Source organism: Vipera ursinii (assembly GCF_947247035.1).
Source record: "Vipera ursinii genome assembly, chromosome: 2".
In the NCBI taxonomy this organism is placed as follows: domain Eukaryota; kingdom Metazoa; phylum Chordata; class Lepidosauria; order Squamata; family Viperidae; genus Vipera; species Vipera ursinii.
The window spans coordinates 106,811,443-106,831,453 of record NC_139513.1 but is presented as its reverse complement, the minus strand read 5'-3'; the positions used below and the strand labels follow the sequence as shown (position 1 = coordinate 106,831,453).

The following is a 20,011-nucleotide window of genomic DNA, read 5'->3' as shown; positions in this document are numbered from 1 at the left end:
ATCTCAACAGATTTCGATCTACTTTCTTATGGACTGATTTGTGGCTTGTCAGCTAATAGCTATGTCTTCCCTTGATTTTAGCACTTTAAAAATCCAGTGCCTGTTACAATGAGAGTTTATCAAAAGGCACGATAGCAAAGACAGACGAGAGTGCATACTGTTAGTTTCCAAATCAGACATATTTGTCTGGTTCTGCTCCAGGGAATTCCACAGAGCTATTGGGGAATTTTCACTTTTTACATACAACCCGACCTCTCACATAACATGAAATGCTAATTCAGCATTATAATCTTGGAACTGTTTTCTTATTTTAAAATAAGTTCAGCAATACAGACATTAGAAGGTACCCATCAGTCTTCCTTTAATGATCATTTTACTGAGGAATGAAGATGCCCAACTGACATTTGCATTTAATCTAGTTCTATGGGCAAATACTTACATAGCAGCAAACTTTTATAGACAAGCTATCTCCCAACTCTTTCTTGTGGAGAATTTACTGGGAATCCCTTTACATTAAACCAGATTACTTCAGTAATAGAGCATACAAAAGGAGACATCTACTGTTGCTTGGCAAAGAAAAGCTTGCTGTCTTTCACAGTGGGCTTGATGGTGTCACCGCCAGGTTGCCAGCCAGCTGGGCACACTGCAGCAAGAACAGAAGTGTTAGAGTAGACATATATATTAAAGATTTTTCAAGACAACAAAGGGATCAAATCTAAGCAAGGCTACCTCTTTATTTCTGTTAGCGAGAGATAAATCCAGTTAGTTGAATTAACAACTGAAAGGCACCCAAGCTAGTTCATAACATGGGTGCATATGTGCATGCAGACTATTTAGAATTTCTACAAAAGACAATATTCCCCATAACTCAGCATTTTCTGCTGGAATACATTTGCCCGAAAAAAATGATATTGAGCGTTATTTTATCTCTCATCCATCCAAAAAAGTAAAAATGGTTACTTCTGGGGCTTTTTGTCACCCTTTTGGGGAAGATGGTTTAAGATAGGTATAATGTACACTAGAACGCATAATCAGCAAGGATCATAAAAGATTTTGGAAATTAGCAATTTGCAATGGCAGAAATGGCTAAATAAACAAGGATGATGACCTCATGCTATCTGGGAATTGTTTGCACTTTGGGCAAACAAAAAAATCAACCTGTATTCCTGATCCATACACTATTAAGCAAGCCGTGGAGGAAGCAGGATTGCCAGGATATCCAAACACCATAACATTCTAGCCTACCAAAATATTCTAACTCTGATATTTAATGTAGTTAGTTAAGACAATTTAGTTAAGCTGTTTGTATATGTACACTGTTACTCCGTGCAGTCCACTTCCAGTTTGGATCTAGCAGTTCCTATTCTGGCTTCAGAATATGCATGTCTGCCTGGGAAAGCAAATGCCTTATGCTTCTTTACTGGCTTAATTACCAATAGTTATTTGACTAGAAAATGTTCCTTTTATGAAATGTTTTGGATAATGATCTACACCAGGGGTGTCAAACTGCTGGCCCATGGGCTGGACGCGTCATCTGGAAGCTGCGCCCACTCCATTGCCGACAATGGCAAAACAGTCCCAATACGTCTGACGACGTCACAAGTTTTACATGTCCGATCTACACTCTAGATGTATGATCTAAATTACAGGACACAACAGGGCAACTAGCTATTTCTCTACACACAAGCTGGTTCTGCAAGTTAAGATTGTTACATCAGATCAAAGTAATTTCATGTTCATTCTTGAAACTGTCTCCAAGACAAGGCATGAGAAATGGAAAGATACCAAGCTATGTTCCAGTTTGCTCTAGGCAAAAATTATTAAGAGTATTGCTAACTATCTCAGAAATTCTACATATATTAAAAAACTCTACTGAAGAGGTTCACTATTTGGCATGGGTATAAAACATTAATTACTTTCTGAAACAGTGTCAGCAACTATCTACCTCAGACACGTCAAACTTCTGACTTATTGGAACTTTTTCCCCATTGCCGGCAATGGGGTGGGCACAGTTTCGTCTTGATGTGTCCGGCCCGTGGGCTGGCAGTTTCACACCCCTGGTCTACCTGGTTACTTAAAGGACCGTCTCTCCCTGATTCAGTGGAAGAGGCACGTTCTTGGTATTATCAACTAAGGAGTGTCAGCTGTTGAGACTCAGAGTGAGTGTCATTTCTGCAGTGTTGCCTTACTCTTTGGAACACTGTTCCCTCTGAGATTAGATTAACTCTATCCTTGCTGACCTTCCACAAAGCCTTAAAAACTTGATTTAATGCCTGAGCCTGGTGTCCTGGGTATGTGACAAAGCTCGTCTCCTTGCTACATTAGTGATTTTTTTATGATACTTGGATGCTATGTCTTTGATTTTTTGCACTATGTATTTTACTTAATTTATTTTCAGCCATCTAGAGTCGCCTACGTGAGGTGGATGCTACATAAATCTAATAAATACAATCATTCCACCCATCGACAAATATATATATATAAATGGCTGAAGTCTTCAGCAAAATTTATGGGAGAACACTGAAATTTGGTAATTTTGCAAAATGTATGCAGCAGCTGGGAAGACTCCTGATCTCTGCATTACTAAAAGACAACTTCTCATTGTAGCTTTCCCATAACATGGCTGTTGACCATGCTGACTAAGAGATGATAAAAACTGAAGACTAATTCACCAGCAGGAGTTTAGACTGGGGAAGAAAGCTATATTTAAGGTAAAGCCAAATTTAACTTTCTGCTAAATTGTTTGAAAACTACTACGCAATCCTCACTGACTCACTCAGACCAATCATTGCACCCTAAAGAGAAAGTAGGCACAATGAACCAATCTTAAATTGATCATCTTTTCCACAGCACTACTGCTTTATTTTTCTGTGTCCATTTCATCATTCCAGGATCTATCACTCACCTTCACCATGCTCATCTGTGAATTGGAAGGCTTGAACCAGACGCAATGTCTCATCCACAGAACGTCCCACTGGCAGGTCATTCACTGTGATCTGTCGCAGGATGCCTTTATCATCTATTATGAACAGACCTCTGAGGGAGAAAAGGTACAATATTAATTACAAGCATTATCGTCTTTTTAAAAGTTACAGGCCATTAGGACCTATTAGAACCTTATACTTATCTTTGGTTACCTTTATCAATAAAACACAGGGCCAGGATCAAACATGAACTGTGGTATTTTGAATTTTTGCATATGCAGCCTTCTCAATCTAAACAGTTAAGCTAGATAGAAAAGTTGGGGCAAGGTCAGAGAGATCCAGTAAACTCTGAACCCAGGCATTCATTTGTCTTGTAGATTCGCGTTTGCTATAAGAACTGGATTACTATAGGTTTCCTACATTTACTTGACTAACATAGTTGTTCGAGGAATATGGATTAGTTAAGACATAGCTAATAAACAGAGTATATATTAGTCCTATGACATTAGGGCTGGTCACTCTACTTACATCACTAGGGACATATGCTAACTGGGTCTATATCAACTAAGTTACCAAGATGTTCATCACCTACACCACAGGTTTTTCCAAAACTCATGCAGAACTAACTTTCCATACCTGTATGCAATGCCATCCTCTTCCTTGAGCACACCATAGTCCTTAGAAATGTTGTGGTTGATGTCTGCCACAAGGGGGATATTTGTCGAACCCAAGCCACCATCTTTTCTTCCTGTATTTGTCCTACAGGAAAAAAAATAATAATATCCACAATACTACTGTTTTAATGACCTGACACTCATTACATTGAAACCATCTATATTTTAGAAATTATTGAATTAACCAGCAACTTTAAACATAGAAAATATTTCCCTTTTTCGTCCTAAAGACAAAACTATGGGAAAGCAACTATGTCTGAAAAACAGGTAGACCATTTTTCTCCTCACTAAAAAAATTAGATTTTCCGGAAATATTTCATTTATAGTTCACTATGCAGGCCGAAAGAAGTGCATACAGTTCTCTGCACCCATTTCAGGTGTCCAGCATTAATTGCACAACCGGCTAATGTCAGCTAGTGAGCCAACTGATAAACCCCAACGAACAGCCAAGTTTTGCTAGATAAAATTGGTGGAGACCTCCACACCCATCTGTCAGTTAACATCTGCCTAAATGCTTCTCAGCACTATAACTACAAGCAGTTCTTGTGACAGACGTATCAGTTGTACCTTCTGTCTATGACTGGAATATTTCCAGTTCCTAGGGCAATGAAGCCTGACCCCAAAAAATAAATCCATATATCAGCAAGATCCAGGCCAGAGCACACTTCTTAGAAAGCACAATTATTCCTGTCTGTCAGTGTCCTATTATTAGCCAGCTTTTAATATGCACCTCTGGAACTAGTTTTCCAGCACAACAACTTTTATGAATAATTATATACTAGGAGTCTCACCAAGCCAAATGAGTAAACTGAGAGTCGACAGAAGCAGCAATAACCTCACAGTTAATCTTGCGAAACTCCTCAACTCGATCGCTGAAAGCTATGATCTCAGTGGGACAGACAAAAGTAAAATCCAGTGGGTAGAAGAACAGAACCACATATTTGCCTATATGGAAGAAATGGACATCAGTAAAACAATCGCGATCAAGAGACCCAAAATATTTGCACTCCCATAGTCTTTTGAACAGTATCCCTATTCAAGTTTATAAATGGAGCAAGACTTGGAGTCACTAGAACACCTATAAGGCGACTGCATCTTACTCCGGTCAAATCAGGACTTTTACAAAAGAAACGCGTCACTTATCTATGCATTTATTTTTATTTATATCCTACCATTATTTTTATAAATAACTCAAGGCAGTGAACACATGCAATTTTTTCCTGTGATCTGGACTGAGAGTGACTGGCCCAAAGTCACCCAACCAGCTTTTATTAATGCAATGGCCATGTAGACTGAATATGTTCCTGTACTTCATTCATAGTCGTAGCACCATTAATTCGAATACAGAACTATGAACTGTCAGCTACCTCTTCTTTGGCCTTTGGGGGGGGGGGTTGCCTTCAAGTCAGTTTTCAACTCCCTGCAGTTTTCCTGGCAAGGTTTTTCAGAAGGGCTTTGCCAGTGCCTTCCTATGGCTCAGTGGCAGGCACAAGGTTACCCTGCTGGCTTTGGGCCTAAGGCAAGACTGGAACCCACAGTTCCCTAGTTTATAGCCTGAAGTTTAACCACTACACCAAACTGGCTGGTCATTAGGTTCACTGATAATATATTACATATCGAACTAAGTATGATATATATCTTCAACTACAAATGTATCCTGGAGAGTTTTCTTATATGAGGCTACTCTTGAAGAGCATTTGGAAGCTTTAACTCAGGGGTGTCAAACTCAATTTCATTGAGGGCCACATCAGCATTGCGGTTGCCCTCAGGGGTCCTGGTGGGTATGGCCTAGGTGGGCGTGGCTAGAGTGTGTATGGCCTACTGGGTGGGCATGGCCAGCTCTACATCGTTCGCATCATGGGTGCCTATGGGGGCCTGGGCAGGAGTGGGACAGATCTGAGGGTCTCTGGCAGAAGGAGGGTCTCTGGGCCAGGGCCAAGGCAGTGGGGGCCATTCCCTCCCTGTTTCCAGGATGGCTTCGCGGGCCGCATGAAACCACTTCGCTGGCCGGATCTGGCCCCCAGGCCTTGTGTCTGACATGTCTGCTTTAACTGGAGTGCAGTGGTATGGGCAGTCTTTGGGGCCCCTAGAAGAATGACCCATGATACACCACCTTTCCGAGGGCTGCACTGGCTGCCCGTTTATTTCTGGGTGTAATTCAAGGTATTAGTTATTATCTATAAAGTCCTGCATGGTATGAGTCCAGATTACTTGAGGAAGCATGTCACTTCTATGGTACAGGCCAACCCCACCCGTGCCAGTAGGGGAGCTATGATGCAGATCCCATCAGTCAAGGAATTCCAGTTGATGGGGTCCAGGAGAAGAATCTTCTCTGCCGTGGCTCTTGCCCTTTGGAACATCTTACTCCCTGAGGTGAGATTGGCTCCTGTCCTCCTGACTTTCCACAAAAATCTTAAGACCTGGCTCCGTCAGTTGGCTTGGGGCCCCGATGGGGGAATGTCACACTGGAGGTGGTTGATCGGCTAATAGCAGTTCCCACTTCCCCCCCACAGTATATTCTGTTCCTTTCCTCCTCATCTTTAGTAATAATTTGTATTTTATTGCAATTTTAATGATTTTTATGTATTTATAAATGTATAAAAATATTATACATGACACAGAGTATATATTATTTTAATACTGTAAGCCATCCAGAGTCGCCTCGCAATGAGATGGATGGCAAACAAATTTAATAAATAAAAAAATATGAGAGCATACGCATTTGCTCTATAATTACTAAAGATGCCAACATTGCTAAAATGGATTCATAAAACATTCTCTATGGAGAATGTATCTTCATTAGCCTTCCCATAAAGTCTAGACAGGCTAGAATACTAAGTAATCCAATGGATGCACAATTAAAAACCTAATAGAAGCAACAGTGCCTTACCTCTGTAGTCTGATAACTTTATATCCTTGATGTTGCCATCCACTACTGCTGTAGCACGAAAATCTGGAACTGGTTTTCCAATACATGCTTTACCAGAGGCCATTTCCTAAAATATCAGAACAATAATGTATGCCTTAAGTTTGCAAGTGCGCCACTTCTTAGGAATAACACTGTTTGATTCAGAGGAAGTATTGTCTAATTGCCTTTTGATGATTTAAAAACAGGCCGTGCTATTTTGGCCTCTATCTTTTCCCATTTTCTCACCACAACTTTTAAAGTTCCTACCCAATTAGAGCCTATAAACTCAGAGAAAGAACAAAGTCTACCAATCCATTATAATGCTACTCAAAGCCCTAGTCACAGGAACTGGTTCAATATAATAGTATTAATACTTTTAAATCCACAGCAAACCCTGAGGCAGGCAAAATGAGGCTATTAGGTGTTCTTATTCTTTTGAGGAACAATGTGTTGCATTTCCTAACTCAGATGCCTCCTTCAACTTGCTAACTATAGAAAGTATGGTGCAAAGCAAAGTATGGTGCAAACAAACAATTCATTAAATATTTGTTAGAACATGTCTAAGCTGAAAATACTTTCACTGTTACACAGTAATAAGTTACACAGTAGCTGATTTAAATAATCCGTTTCCACCCAAGCTTTCCAATAAAACGATTTACCAATTTTCAAATTAGAATTTATGAAATTCAAATTATGTCCAATATGACCCAAAGATTTCTCACTACTCCTAATTTGTTGCATGGGAAGGAGAATAGATCATAAATGTACGGTACTATAAAGAAGGTAATTGGTATTTTCATTTTACTATTTAACTTTCCTGTTCTTCTCTGCATTAAAACTCTTGTGTCTTTTGAGGGGCTGGGGCAGGTAGTTCCCAAATTGTAGTGGCAAATCAAAGAACCACAGCCCAGTTTCATCCTTTTCTTAGCAGAACAAAAATGTGAACACTTTATTCTAGGCTTGAGGCATGGTTGTCCCTACATGTTAATAAACCGACAACCCCCTGCCTCAGGTGACATTTCACAAACTGGCTGCTGTTAGGGAGTGTGCAGCTGAACTGACAGGGAAGGGACAAAGTCAGCAGTAGCACCCAACTTCCCAGGAAAGAGGCACACATTCCAGAGAGAGAACCATGTTAAGAGGTTGTGCAGTCCTGAACTGGATGTGGGAAGGACGAAAAGCTTCAGGATAGCCATACCCTAGAATCTATCACCTTTGAAGGTTACAGCTTAAGTCTTGCAAGGCTACATTAGATGTAAGCATATAAAAAACTGGATTCAATTGGACCTCATCTTTGGGCACCAGTTGTTTCCAAAGACACCTGACAAGCGTCTTCAAACCACCAGAGTTCTAAATGGTGGCAACCATAAGGGTCTAATGGAACAGTGCAGTTGATTGATACAGATCATTCATGAAAACGTAAGGGTCTAGCTGGTCCTAGCACTGCCAACCATCACACTCTTGCTAAGTGCCAAAATCAACTGACTTGGCTCAAAATGGGAAGTAATATTTTAAGATATATGCTTAAAAATATGCTTTGGGAAGTGTGGACCAGTTATGTCCCAATGCAGGGACTGTTTGCACCTAGTCAATATTGATCTATATGCTGCAGTATCTTCCAACCTTGACCATTTCCAGACCTGCAGTTCTTCAGCAGTTAAGAGTTCTACTGCATACATTTTACTTCCTCCCAGTTTCAGCAACCAATAACTTCCACACAATTATAGCAGCAAAGTCCTAAAGTCCAAAGATTATGAGTAGGTAGCAGAGAGAAAATGCTCTGAATATCTCTAATTTTGATGTCCTGTCCCCCCCCCTTTGGCAGTGTTCTAATACTTAACAGAATTCCCAGACTATGGCATTACAGAACTAGTATTCAGCCTTTGCACAATACTCTTGTAATTCAAAGAAGTGAAAAAATGCACTAATAGGCATAATGCAAAACACCTGATTGTATGACCTTTGCATTTATTCATGCAGCTGCCTAGAAGAAAATGATATTCTGAACAAAACCATTAAGCATCCCAGCCCAAAGCCATTATTATAACTTTGGTTTCTCTACTCCCTTAAACCTAAAAGCTATTCCTTAAACCCTGAAAAGCTTAGTTTATCAATTTAAAGATTGAAACTGAAAATTGAGATATGAAAATACCTTATATCATTCTGCACTCTTTTTAAAAAAAAATATGCATACCTCTATTTTTTTTTTTAAAAAAGCAGCCTTTCAGAGAAACTGGGATACAACTTTTATAATCCCTAGCCAGCATGGTTAGGCGTTCTAGAAATTGGGTATACACTATTGCAAACTCTAAAGACAAGGGAAAAGCGTAAAGCATTCGCTCCACGCCTTTTTAACTATACATTTGTCTTTTTCAGGTTACTAGAAAAAACCTGTCTTTAAGTATCACGGTTACTTGTTCTGCCTTGCTTCAAAAATTAAGCCAGCCTAGAAAGCTTCGCCGTTTTTTTCGGGGCTTGGGGCGAAGAACCCCCAGCAATGGGAAGGTAAAGGGATTTTTTTTTTTAAGGAAGCGGACAGGCCTTTCTCCATCTTCTCTCGGAACACAAAGAGCACCCTACTTCTCGCTTGCAGATTGCAATTTCGTTCGAAGAAAGCCCGCCTACCTTGGCAGCTTTGGGGAAAATGAAGAAGAGATTGTGCGTCGCAGAGCCCTTAATCCAGCATTAGCGTTCCCCCCCGACCCCCCCCCCACCATCTCCCAGTATCACGCCTCTAAAAAAAAATAATAATTGGAAAGGACCCTCCGGCATCCTCGTCCACAAGGCTGAAGATGGGGGGAGGCAAAGCGCTTCAGGCCCACCCGCCTCGAAAAACCTTGCCGATTTTTTTTTTTAAATTCCATTTATATCCCGCCCTTCTCCGAAGACTCAGGGCGGCTTACAAGCTTAGCAGTAGCCTTCATTCTATGTCTATGCCTGCTTGTTAGGGCTTTCACACACCCCCAAGCGGCATTCTTACAAAGTCAGCTTAATTGCCCCCAACAATCTGGGTCCTCGTTTTACCTACCTCGGAAGGATCCCAAGCGTCCCGGGCTTTCATAACCCTCAATACAGACCCAGATTGTTGGGGGCAATACGTTGACTTTGTAATAATGCCGCTTGGGGGGTGGGTGGGCGAAAGCCCTAATAATAAGCAGGCATATACATATAGAATGAAGGCTATTGCTAAAGCACATTGATTTGTGCTTTAAATTGTAAGCCGCCCCGAGTCTTCGGAGAAGGGCGGGCTATAAATGGGATTTTTTTAAAAAAAAAAATAGCATTAAACCAGCCGGTTGCTCCAACCTACCGCAGCCTTCGCGAACAGCACGAGGGGGAAAAAACAAAGTCACCGCTTCCAAGGGAGGAGGTGTGGCACCAAGCAAGAGAGACCGCGGCTATTGCGGCGCGGGTTTTATACTCCACGAGCCGGAAAAGGGGGCGGGGTCAGGCTGCGTAAAGGCGGGGCACGATAAGAGCCCCGGCTCTCGCGGGGGGCTGGGCACACGCGGTCCCCTCTCTCGATCGCATCCGAAAGGAGGATTTTTGGAGCGAGAACAAAAGGTGGTCGGCGCGTGATTCTACTTTACAGGGGGTCTTCAAACTTGGCCCTTTTATGACTTGTGGACTTCAACTCCCAGAATTCCTCACCTCAGGCACCTGGCTGAGGAATTCTGGGAATTGAAGTCCACAAGTCATAAAAGGGCCAAGTTTGAAGACCCCCTGTTCTACTACATCAGGGGTCTTCAAACTTGGCCCTTTTATGACTTGTGGACTTCAACTCCCAGAATTCCTCACCTCAGGCACCAGGCTGAGGAATTCTGGGAATTGAAGTCCACAAGTCATAAAAGGGCCAAGTTTGAAGACCCCCTGTTCTACTACATCAGGGGTCTTCAAACTTGGCCCTTTTATGACTTGTGGACTTCAACTCCCAGAATTCCTCACCTCAGGCACCAGGCTGAGGAATTCTGGGAATTGAAGTCCACAAGTCATAAAAGGGCCAAGTTTGAAGACCCCCCTGTTCTACTACATGCTTTGCCGGAAACTCCCATCCATGGTTCGGATTTTTATTTTTATTTTTTGCTGCCCTCCGTTCGGGCCTTTTATTTTTATTTTTTATTTTTATTTTAATTCCATTTATATCCCGCCCTTCTCCGAAGACTCAGGGCGGCTTACAAGCTTTTGCTGATAAGATTCGGGTTACTTGTGCCTCTCGTCAACGATTGAAGCGCAATCCAAACTGTTAAAAGAGCTCGGTCTTCGTTGGGCTAAGACAGGGGTAGGCAACCTCGGCTCTTTTATGACTCATGGACTTCAACTCCCAGAATTCCTGAGCCAGCATAGCTGGCTCAGGAATTCTGGGAGTTGAAGTCCATGAGTCATAAAAGAGCCGAGGTTGCCTACCCCTGGGCTAAGAAAAGCAGTTCGCGAAACCGAAAGAGCAATCTCTCTTCCCTTTAGGCTTTATCGTTGTTATGTACTTTTCCCGCTCGCCGTCCCTATAGGCCAGGGGTCGGCAACCTCGGCTCTTTTATGACTCGTGGACTTCAACTCCCAGAATTCCTGAGCCAGCTATGCTGGCTCAGGAATTCTGGGAGTTGAAGTCCACGAGTCATAAAAGAGCCGAGGTTGCCGACCCCTGCTATAGGCAAACCAAGTTTGCCTACCAATTTTCTCCCTGTGGCTGCCAAGGCAAGCCATCCAACCCGGGAAAATTCTAACACTGATCGCCCTGAGAAAGCTATACTTGGAATCGTTTCTTCTTGGGGGGAAAAAAAAACATTGGGCAAGGATTTTTTTGTTTGTTTGTTTTTTGGTTGCAGAATAAAAGAATAGCCTTACGTGGATATCGTAATGCTTTTAAGAAATCCATTGAACGAATAAAGAAGGCAGTTCGTTATCTCCCGTAATTGCTCCATGTAAAGATATTATTTCTTTCTGTTATGGCTGTACGCTCAAGAACTTTAAAGTTACAGTGCATTCCGTATCCCGATTCCAGGTTTGATCCCACTTGAATTTCTAACTAATGTGTCCTCACAAAACGGGCTCAAGATCCCGAAAGCCAAACACTCCGCCAAACGGAACAGATAACTTGGGATGGACCAAATTAAACAAAAGAAAGTCCGTTTCATACTTTCATTGAGCATAGGCGTAAGCTCTGGAGGTAGAATTGCATTAAAGTACTCCGGAGCTTTACTCACCGCATGCCACCTGGAATATTTAATAAACGTCTTGCCGTTCCCTATTCTCATTTGGAGATTCCCACAGCTTTTCGACCAACCATGGAACTGAGTAGCGAACCATCTCGTATCACGAACTACGCTTCCCAGAAGACCTTGCAGTCTTTGCACTTCCCTTTCTTATGTCCTCGGCCGGGTGCTTTCAGCGCGCGCGCGAAAGAAAATGGATCTCGGTGAATTCGAACGGGACAATTCGGTGAATTGTTTGTTGGCCTCGGTGGTGCCTCCTATTTGTCGGACTGAGCCCTGTAGTTTGGGCATCGATGAGGCAGGCAGGGGACCAGTATTAGGTATGGATTCAAATGCAGGAGGGAAAACTAGAATCTTTGGAGTATCGGCGAAAGCATCGTCCAGAGTGAATCTTGTAGCTCCCTGGATTATAGATTTCCAGGTAGTTACATTTCATCACTGCCTGTTGGTGTGAAGCTAACTTACACATTGCAGTGTTTTCTTGTAGACATAGTACATAATCATTTTGTTCCTAATTCTCATTTTATGCCAATATGCTTCTGATCCTTTAAATCCACTTTAAAATGTTACTTTTACGACCTTCACATTCTTCATTTCCGATGCAATGTAATTAGAGTTTTATTATAAGAGAATGTTATGGAGGTTTGCCTATTGTAAGAATAGTTTTGTAGCTTTTAAGTACAGTCAAAGCAGTTTCTCAAGCCATTTCATTTGTGTTGCCTAGTTATCTTACAAGAACAATAGTTAATATACTTATTGTAAGCAGTTCCTACTAGTTGAGACTGAGTAGCTTTTTTGGTTTTTACTTTTTTTCCAGGTCCCATGGTCTATGGAATCTGTTTCTGTCCTGTGTCTCGGCAGGGAGACCTAGAAACATTGAAAGTAGCAGGTAAAAGGAGTGTCAGGTTGTGATTATATTTCAGTAATATTGCAGCTGTGTCACAGGGCAAAGGCTCTGTACATAAAAATAAAAATACTCTTTTTATTAGGAGAGCAAGGTAGAAGAATAATTTTTATTTTTCCCATGCCACATCACTTGGAAATTATCTTTTCCCACTTGCTTACAGATTCTAAAACTCTGACAGAAGCTCAACGGGAAGAACTCTTTGAGAAAATAGATGCAGCTAAGGAGTTTGTAGGATGGACCCTACACATCCTCTCCCCCAATTTCATCTCGACTAGCATGCAGAGGCGGTGAGTGTGGTAGAGACAAGGCAGTCTCTCTATTAGGTAGATTAAATCTTAGGTTTTAAAAGGTGCCACAACTTTTATTCTGGAACCATGAACTGAGATGCGTTATAGTCCCAATCCAGATAGCATAAACTCCACGAAAAGGTTTTAAAACAAATATTTATTGTCCAGGAATTCTAAGCAGAGACTTACTTTGCAGTAGATTCATCCGGCCATAATCATAACTGTCCATTTTTGTAGTGTAAAAAAGGAATAGTTTCTCCATCTCAGCTAGGCATGGTTACGGATGCCAATTGATGTGTACATGATGCTTGATTAAAACAAAGGCTTTTACAACCTGGCACATAGCCAGGATGTCCTGTAATAAACTTTAAAGCTCCTCCCACTGACTAGATAAGATATAGGACTGACTTAACAACTAGACTACATTTCCCAGAGGCCATCTCTTAAGGAAACAGCGTTTAACCCTTTAAATGCTAAATGTTCCAACAGTTCTTTTAAGGATACAGCTTTTAACCCTTTAAACGTTAAATGCTCTAACAGAGTTCTTAATTCCTAAGCTAGCTATATAGTGGACCAGATGGCTATATACTGGTCCAGCACACCTTTCTCTAAAATTGTTCCTTTGCCTGGCCTACCTCTCATTGGAATTGGAACACATGGATCCTAATTCTAAAGTGGTGCACTATATATAAAATACACCTGGAGAGTTGGTTGAATTATTATTAACCATCCAAAATGGTGTGTAAGCTCTAGAAGAGTGCAGTATAATATTTATGTAAATTTTAAAGAAATAGACACATTATAGATCCATATTTTTAATGTCACTCAAAGTTACAAAAAAGTTTGTTTCATGCATTGTAGTACACAATGTGCCATCCAATTTCTAATTATTTTTATTTGCTCAGAATGAGGATCATTAATTTGTATTTCTTGTATGAAATTGCAACTGCTGCTGACAGTGGGTGAATGGAGCAGTGGCTTTTTGCTCTCTGCTTACCGGTATATTTCTTTGTATATGTATATTGAACAAAGGCAGTATATATGGAGTCACATCTGATTTTTTCTTCACAACAATTATCCATTTAATTAGACTGTACTGAGTAAAAATGACAGTCCTCATCACCCTGGCAGATCTATCAGCAAGTAGGGATTATATCCTTGGTTCCTCTTATCTTAGTTGGAATCCTTAATGACATTAGCTAATCTCAGTTTCTATCCACCTCTTTTCTGATGGTTAATTTCATAGTCAATTGCCCTCAGATGTCAATGTGATTTCCTTTTCCTTGCAGGACAAAGTACAACTTGAATGCACTGTCTCACGATACAGCCATTGGCCTAATCCAGCATGCACTAGATTCTGGAGTGCAAGTTGCAGAGGTGAACTAGTTTAGTGCCCTAGACTGCCAGAAGACATTCTCCCTCCTCCCCCTTAAATCCTTCATGGGTCTTTTTTGTTTTCAGGTTTTTGTAGATACAGTTGGACCAGCAGAGAAATACCAAGAAAAGCTAAAGCAGCAGTTTCCTGAGCTGGAGGTTACAGTGAAGGCCAAGGCAGACTCTCTTTTCCCTACTGTAAGCGCAGCCAGCATCTGTGCCAAGGTGAATGCGAAATTCCTTTGTCTCCAATTCCATGTATGCTATGTTATCTGGCAAGATGCATTACTTGGCCCAGCAGTTCAGTCAAACTTACGTCTATAAATCTAGAATGCCACTGATTATAAGACCCAGTGCATAAGGGGATGGGGTTTCTAGTAACCATCAGGCTTTTCTTACTTTAGGCAATAATTTGTCCATTACTGAAGAAAGAATGCTAAATTATATGGACTTTTTGTACGGTCAGTAAGTCAGTCCCTGTGTTCTTAATGATCTCTAGGTAGCAAGGGATCGGATTGTAAAGAATTGGAAATTCTTGGAAATCCTGGAAGAAACAGAATTGGATTATGGCTCTGGCTATCCCAATGGTAAATTCTAGTTTATTCTTTCCGTTCCATCTTTGTACATTAGGAGCTGTGTAAAGTGATAGTGATGATTAGATCAGGTGGGTTTAAAATAAGATTAGACAAGCAGAAAACGTTTGCTTTGTGAAGAGCTTCTAGTTCAGGGTGACATCTGGATGGGCATGCTATTTTTTCAGGATATTCCATTCTGTAATACCTTCCTAGCCATCTAAGGCTCTGCACTTGAAAATGGAAGTGGTATGAACACCAGTTTTAGGGGCCACCATATATTGTTTTCATGCCTTGGCCTAACAGGGCTTTATGTTCCTATGCAGTAATATCGAATTGCAAAGACATTATTTTTGGTATTCCTATGAGTCCTCTTTTCTCCCACTCTTATGTTTGAATCGTTATCATTATAATTAAGTGATTTTTTCCCCAATGAGATGTCATCATTTATCAATCCATTAGGGTAGATCAGGGGTGTCAAACTCAATTTCATTGAGGGCCGCATCAGCATTGCCGTTGCCCTCGGGGCCGGGTGGGTATGGCCAGGGTGGGCGTGGCTAGAGTGCGTATGGCCTACTGGGTGGGCGTGGCCAGCTCTACATCGTTCGCATCAAGGGTGCCTATGGGGGCCTGGGCAGGAGTGGGACAGATCTGAGGGTCTCTGGCAGAAGGAGGGTCTCTGGGCCAGGGCCAAGGCAGTGGGGGCTGATCCCTCATTGTTTCTAGGATGGCTTCGCGGGCCACATGAAACCACTTTGTGGGCCGGATCCGGCCCCCAGGCCTTGTGTTTGACATGTCTGGGGTAGATGGTTAAGGTGCCAAAACTTCACTGTTGTTCAACTGATGCCATAGGTTGCATCTGATGCAATGAAGCTGAGACTAAATTTCCAACTGCTGCAACTGAGTTGAGGTTGTAGTGTGAAAGTGGAGCTGTAATAGGTTGCAATTATAGAGGAGAGAGGGAAGGGGACACTTACCCTAATGTTTGTTATACACTTTGCCTAATCTCTGCTCCTATATCTGCGCTAATGGATTGAAATATATTGTTTGATAAAAAGGGCAGCATTAATATGCAGAGTCTCTCAGCCATCTCTCCTCTCCCCAGATCCCAAGACTAAAGAATGGCTCACTCAAAACCTGGAACCAATCTTTGGCTATCCACAGTTTGTACGATTTAGCTGGAGCACAGCTCAGCTCATTCTGGAGAGCAAAGCTGTGCCTGTTCATTGGTAAGTGGATGGAAGAGCTATGAGATGGATTGATGTATAAAGATTATAATGGTGAATTAAGGAGAACTTACATAACTTCCTATACACTCCTGCTAATAAGTAAATAAATAAGGTGGCAAGCATACTTAATACCCCTCTCTTCTCATATTTTCTCCACAACAACAACCCTGTGAGGTAGTTTGGCTGAGAGAAAGTGACTCGTCCAAAGTCATCCAGTTGGCTTTCACGCCTTAAGGTGGGGCTAAAACTCACAGTCTCCTAGTTTCTAGGCAAGCACCTTAATCACTGCAGCAGAGTGGTGGTGAATAGGAAGTGCATGACATAGTAGTATTGATTGCACACCAAGTAAGTAGGGATGAGATGAATATAGATGACTAATGAGAGTAGGTGAAAAGTGTGGGTTTTGAATAGTAGGGATGTATGGAGGATTAAATAGTAGGAATGTGGGTTGTATTTGATCTGAATGGGTCAACTTTCTATCTGCAGAATTTATTCCTCAAAATGATGTTTATAAGCAAGGGATTTCTGTCTCTCTTCAAGGTTTAGTTCTGCTTATTCCCTGATGTCTTGTCTCCACTTGATAATATGAATTTCTCCCTATCTTTGCTTCCTTCTTCAGGGATGATACTGAAGATGACCCATCCCAGCAGAGTGCAAAGTCCTTGCTGAGCTACTTTACCCGGAAAGTTTCCCCCTTCAAGCGTACACCCCATCGCTTCTTTTATGAACGCAAACTTGAGACAGTGACAAGCCTGTAGTGGGTGGAAGGTGGTTTTTGTCTTATTCAAAATCATCTTACTTTGACTTGACAGAAAACTTTCCTGATATGACATCTAGTTTTTAATGGGCAGTCACAAATCCTTTGAGCCATAGCTACAAAACAGTGTGAAACCCAAAGGTTCAACTGAAAGATACAAAATTAAACAGAGAAAGAATCTGGTAAATGTTCTTCCTGGAGGCCGTCTTGCTCTTGTGACTAATTCCTTTTTAGTTAATAAATTATCTAAAACTGATAGAGACTTTTTGTTTGATGTAAATTAATAGGTACTGATGCCTAATAAAAGCTAATCTACTATGACGTGCCAGGAAAAGCTGCAAGTGAAAGTTCACACTTTTTAAAAATGACCTCTCTTGAGCTTCCGGTTTGCCATTGGTGCCTTTGGACGCATGGAGGCGAACTCCATCTTCTGTGTCTGATTTCATCCCACTGGGGAATCCTGGAAAGGGTTGAAAGTCACCCTGTAGGGGCGATGAGCAAGGAGGGGATCCCTGCTTGATTGCGGGAGGGTGGCAGCTCTCCCGCTTGATCCGGGGCAGCTGTCCAAACTGGTGGGGGAAAGACCGGCCATAGCAATATGGCTCATCATTAAGCTGCTGACAGCTGAAGTCAAAATTACTACCAAGCACCTTTAAAGCAACACAGATGAAACTGGGTGAGATCTGATCTTCTCTTTAGGACTCTAAATATCTTTCCTGAAAAAGCTGCCCTAAGTATTCTTCCCCTTGTGAGGAGAGAGGGAAGGGAATTCCTGGCCCACCCTCTAAGAACAGCGGCAACTGACTACTCAGGGGAAATAAAGCAATTATAAAAATAACTTTAATCTAATTGGATACATATACTTTTGAAATTTAGGGACTAAAAAGTTTTCCTAAACATTTTTCTTATTCCTATTTCTACTGGATACGCTGATTTTTATCTAAAAAGAAAAGAGATAAACATGCAGGACTTCAAAGGTTTTAAACAGCATCAGTGATATCTTGTGGTGAAGGTTGGTATTACAACTTGTTATTGCCTAAAAGAGACTACAGATAAAACTCGACTTTGAATACCACCTGTGACAAACTCAACTGTAAAGAGAACTTCTGGGCAGCATAACCGGCTTGCTTGAACTATGAATGTAAACCATTAGTGACTTTCAGTTATATGTGGGGAATTGCCTTCCTATCTCTTTATTTGAGGAACATTGGTTATTATATGAGATGATGAAATACCTTGGACTATAAAATCTTACTTGACACACAACTTCTACTATAAAGGCTACCTATAAACACATGAAATAAAGATCCCATACCTAGTTAAAAAATTATTTTTAACGTCTGATTTTAAAGTCCTCAACACATTAAGAGAATATGGATGAAGACCAGGAAAAGATCCTTTCCATGTTGAAAGCAGAACATGAAACCATTCTTTCAGCTTGCGACAAAATTAAGAGCCAACATGAAAGAACAAGATGCCAGCTTAGATACACAAACCCAAATTTTGACTACAACCAAAGAACTAACAATGTGGAAGATAACAGAAGAAGTGGAACAATCAAATACTAAGAGGACTCAATTCACCAACAAATACAGTTAAGGGAAAAGCCAGAAAAGGGAGTGACAACATTGAAAATGGAAAAGACTTTCTATATAAATCAGAAGAAATTTGAGAAAGAAGAACAACAGATTGAATGGAAGATAAACATATAAGGACAATAATAGGGAGACGATTTAATAAATAGAAATGGGCTAGCCCTTCCCAAAAAATGGCAACTAAATGGTCTCCCTTATTTCAAATAATATATATAATAATGAAGATCTATTTTATTTCCGGTGTCTTGGAAAAAATGTCGATAGCAAACAATAAGTTTGCTTAATGGCCCTGACATAATGAGATTAATGAAAATTACTTCTATTTAAAATAGAAATAAAATCATACCAGGAAAGCCTTAGTTAAGACTTTTCTTTTGTAGAACATTTTTTGTCCAGTTTTGATATCCCTGAAGTGAAGTTGGGCTACTGCTTGGAAAAGATCAACGGTTGAAAGAACTATTTGTGATCATGAAACTGAAATGAGGTCCCTGTTTGAAATTTCATTTAAATCATAAACTGTTTTGCTGACCTTTCAACCTATCTCCAGCCACCATAGTTATCCCCTTTACGGGGTTGTTAAGAAACCTAAAGGAAGCACTATCAAAATGTTGCTTTACTACTGTTGCTTGGCACTGATAGGACACTACCTCAGTGTGGAGGAGAGTCAACTTTTTGCATATACCAGCCCTTTAATAATGTGTTCTCTCTCCAGCCCTGTTACTCCTTTGATGTGTATAATTCCATTTTGTCTTCCAAGTTTGCACATGCTCTTTTATTTCAGTTCCTCATCTCCTCTTTCCTCTCTGAAAGCTTGGCATGGTTTTTTTTTCTATTTTAAAACACTCTCCCCCCTTTTCATTTCTCTTCAAGAGCCTCAAAGATTTGCTTCTATACCAAGCCTCTTTTGATGTAGAAGAATATTAGTGTACTTGCCTTTGTCTATCCATCCTCCCTTCTTATCTGTCTAAATTAATTTCCAGGCTTTCCATCTCCTTTCCCTTTCCTCAGAGGCTAAGTCATATTGTATTCTCCTTGGCAGTGATATTACATGGCATCCTCAGCAGGACATAACAATCCTATTTCAGAGTTATATAATCCAATCTTGAAAGCTTAGTGTAGTCCATAAATAGATAAGCTTGTGGCCTGCAGATGCTGTTTGATTCTCAGCAGCTCCAGATAGCATTGATAATGGTGAGATACATTGGGAGTTGTAATTCAACAATATGTGGATGGCCTCGAAAAAAGACAAGTTATTTACATTAATTACATTACATCACATTAATATCCTGTGTGTCATTTCAAAAAATGCTTTTACTATAATTCCAGTTGCCCAGATGTTGGTATGCCTTCATGCAGTGGGTAACTAGTCATTATATTTTGTGAAAAATCAAAAAGGGATATTTTGAACTATGAATATACATTTTACCATGTTTCTGTTTTATTTATTTATTTATTTTATTTATTTTATTTTATTGGATTTGTATACCGCCCTATTCCCATAGGACTCAGGGCGGTTTACAGGGCAGTTAAAACCATGAATACAAAAAATAAAAACAATTAAAACAAATTAAATT

The 20,011-nt window shown here is 40.7% G+C and overlaps 2 protein-coding genes across 4 annotated transcripts; one reads left to right on the top strand and one right to left on the bottom strand.

The window, feature by feature from the left end:
* Positions 1–336: 336 nt before the first annotated feature.
* On the bottom strand, positions 337–10,015 carry PRDX2 (peroxiredoxin 2). Its single transcript, XM_083355390.1, has 6 exons — positions 9,817–10,015; positions 6,489–6,594; positions 4,390–4,543; positions 3,561–3,683; positions 2,906–3,036; positions 337–643 (listed from the first exon to the last, which is right to left on the bottom strand). The coding sequence occupies exons 2-6, from the start codon at positions 6,589–6,591 to the stop codon at positions 558–560; spliced, it is 597 nt and encodes a 198-aa protein (XP_083211516.1). The 5' UTR covers positions 6,592–6,594; positions 9,817–10,015; the 3' UTR covers positions 337–557.
* A 1,867-nt stretch (positions 10,016–11,882) lies between these two features.
* On the top strand, positions 11,883–17,560 carry RNASEH2A (ribonuclease H2 subunit A). Of its 3 annotated transcripts, none has more exons than XM_083350916.1 (8): positions 11,883–12,036; positions 12,534–12,605; positions 12,784–12,910; positions 14,200–14,287; positions 14,372–14,509; positions 14,784–14,871; positions 15,962–16,085; positions 16,705–17,560. In XM_083350916.1, the coding sequence occupies exons 1-8, from the start codon at positions 11,910–11,912 to the stop codon at positions 16,841–16,843; spliced, it is 903 nt and encodes a 300-aa protein (XP_083207042.1). In that variant the 5' UTR covers positions 11,883–11,909; the 3' UTR covers positions 16,844–17,560. The 3 variants fall into 3 exon arrangements, with proteins under 3 accessions (XP_083207042.1, XP_083207044.1, XP_083207043.1); XM_083350917.1 differs by having other exon boundaries at positions 11,951–12,137; XM_083350918.1 differs by lacking the exon at positions 14,784–14,871.
* The last annotated feature ends 2,451 nt before the right edge of the window (positions 17,561–20,011 follow it).

What these genes read in the sequence shown, in the direction of transcription:
- PRDX2 (XM_083355390.1), bottom strand. Translation starts at nt 6,591, where the DNA reads ATGGCCTCTGGTAAAGCATGTATTGGAAAACCAGTTCCAGATTTTCGT. An exon ending in AAAGTTATCAGACTACAGAG is followed by an intron (nt 4,544 to 6,488) that starts GTAAGGCACTGT and finishes TCTTCCATATAG; the next exon opens with GCAAATATGTGGTTCTGTTC. An exon ending in CAGTTTACTCATTTGGCTTG is followed by an intron (nt 3,684 to 4,389) that starts GTGAGACTCCTA and finishes TTTTTCCTGTAG; the next exon opens with GACAAATACAGGAAGAAAAG.
- RNASEH2A (XM_083350916.1), top strand. Translation starts at nt 11,910, where the DNA reads ATGGATCTCGGTGAATTCGAACGGGACAATTCGGTGAATTGTTTGTTG. An exon ending in TCGACTAGCATGCAGAGGCG is followed by an intron (nt 12,911 to 14,199) that starts GTGAGTGTGGTA and finishes TTTTCCTTGCAG; the next exon opens with GACAAAGTACAACTTGAATG. An exon ending in CTGGAGTGCAAGTTGCAGAG is followed by an intron (nt 14,288 to 14,371) that starts GTGAACTAGTTT and finishes TTTTGTTTTCAG; the next exon opens with GTTTTTGTAGATACAGTTGG.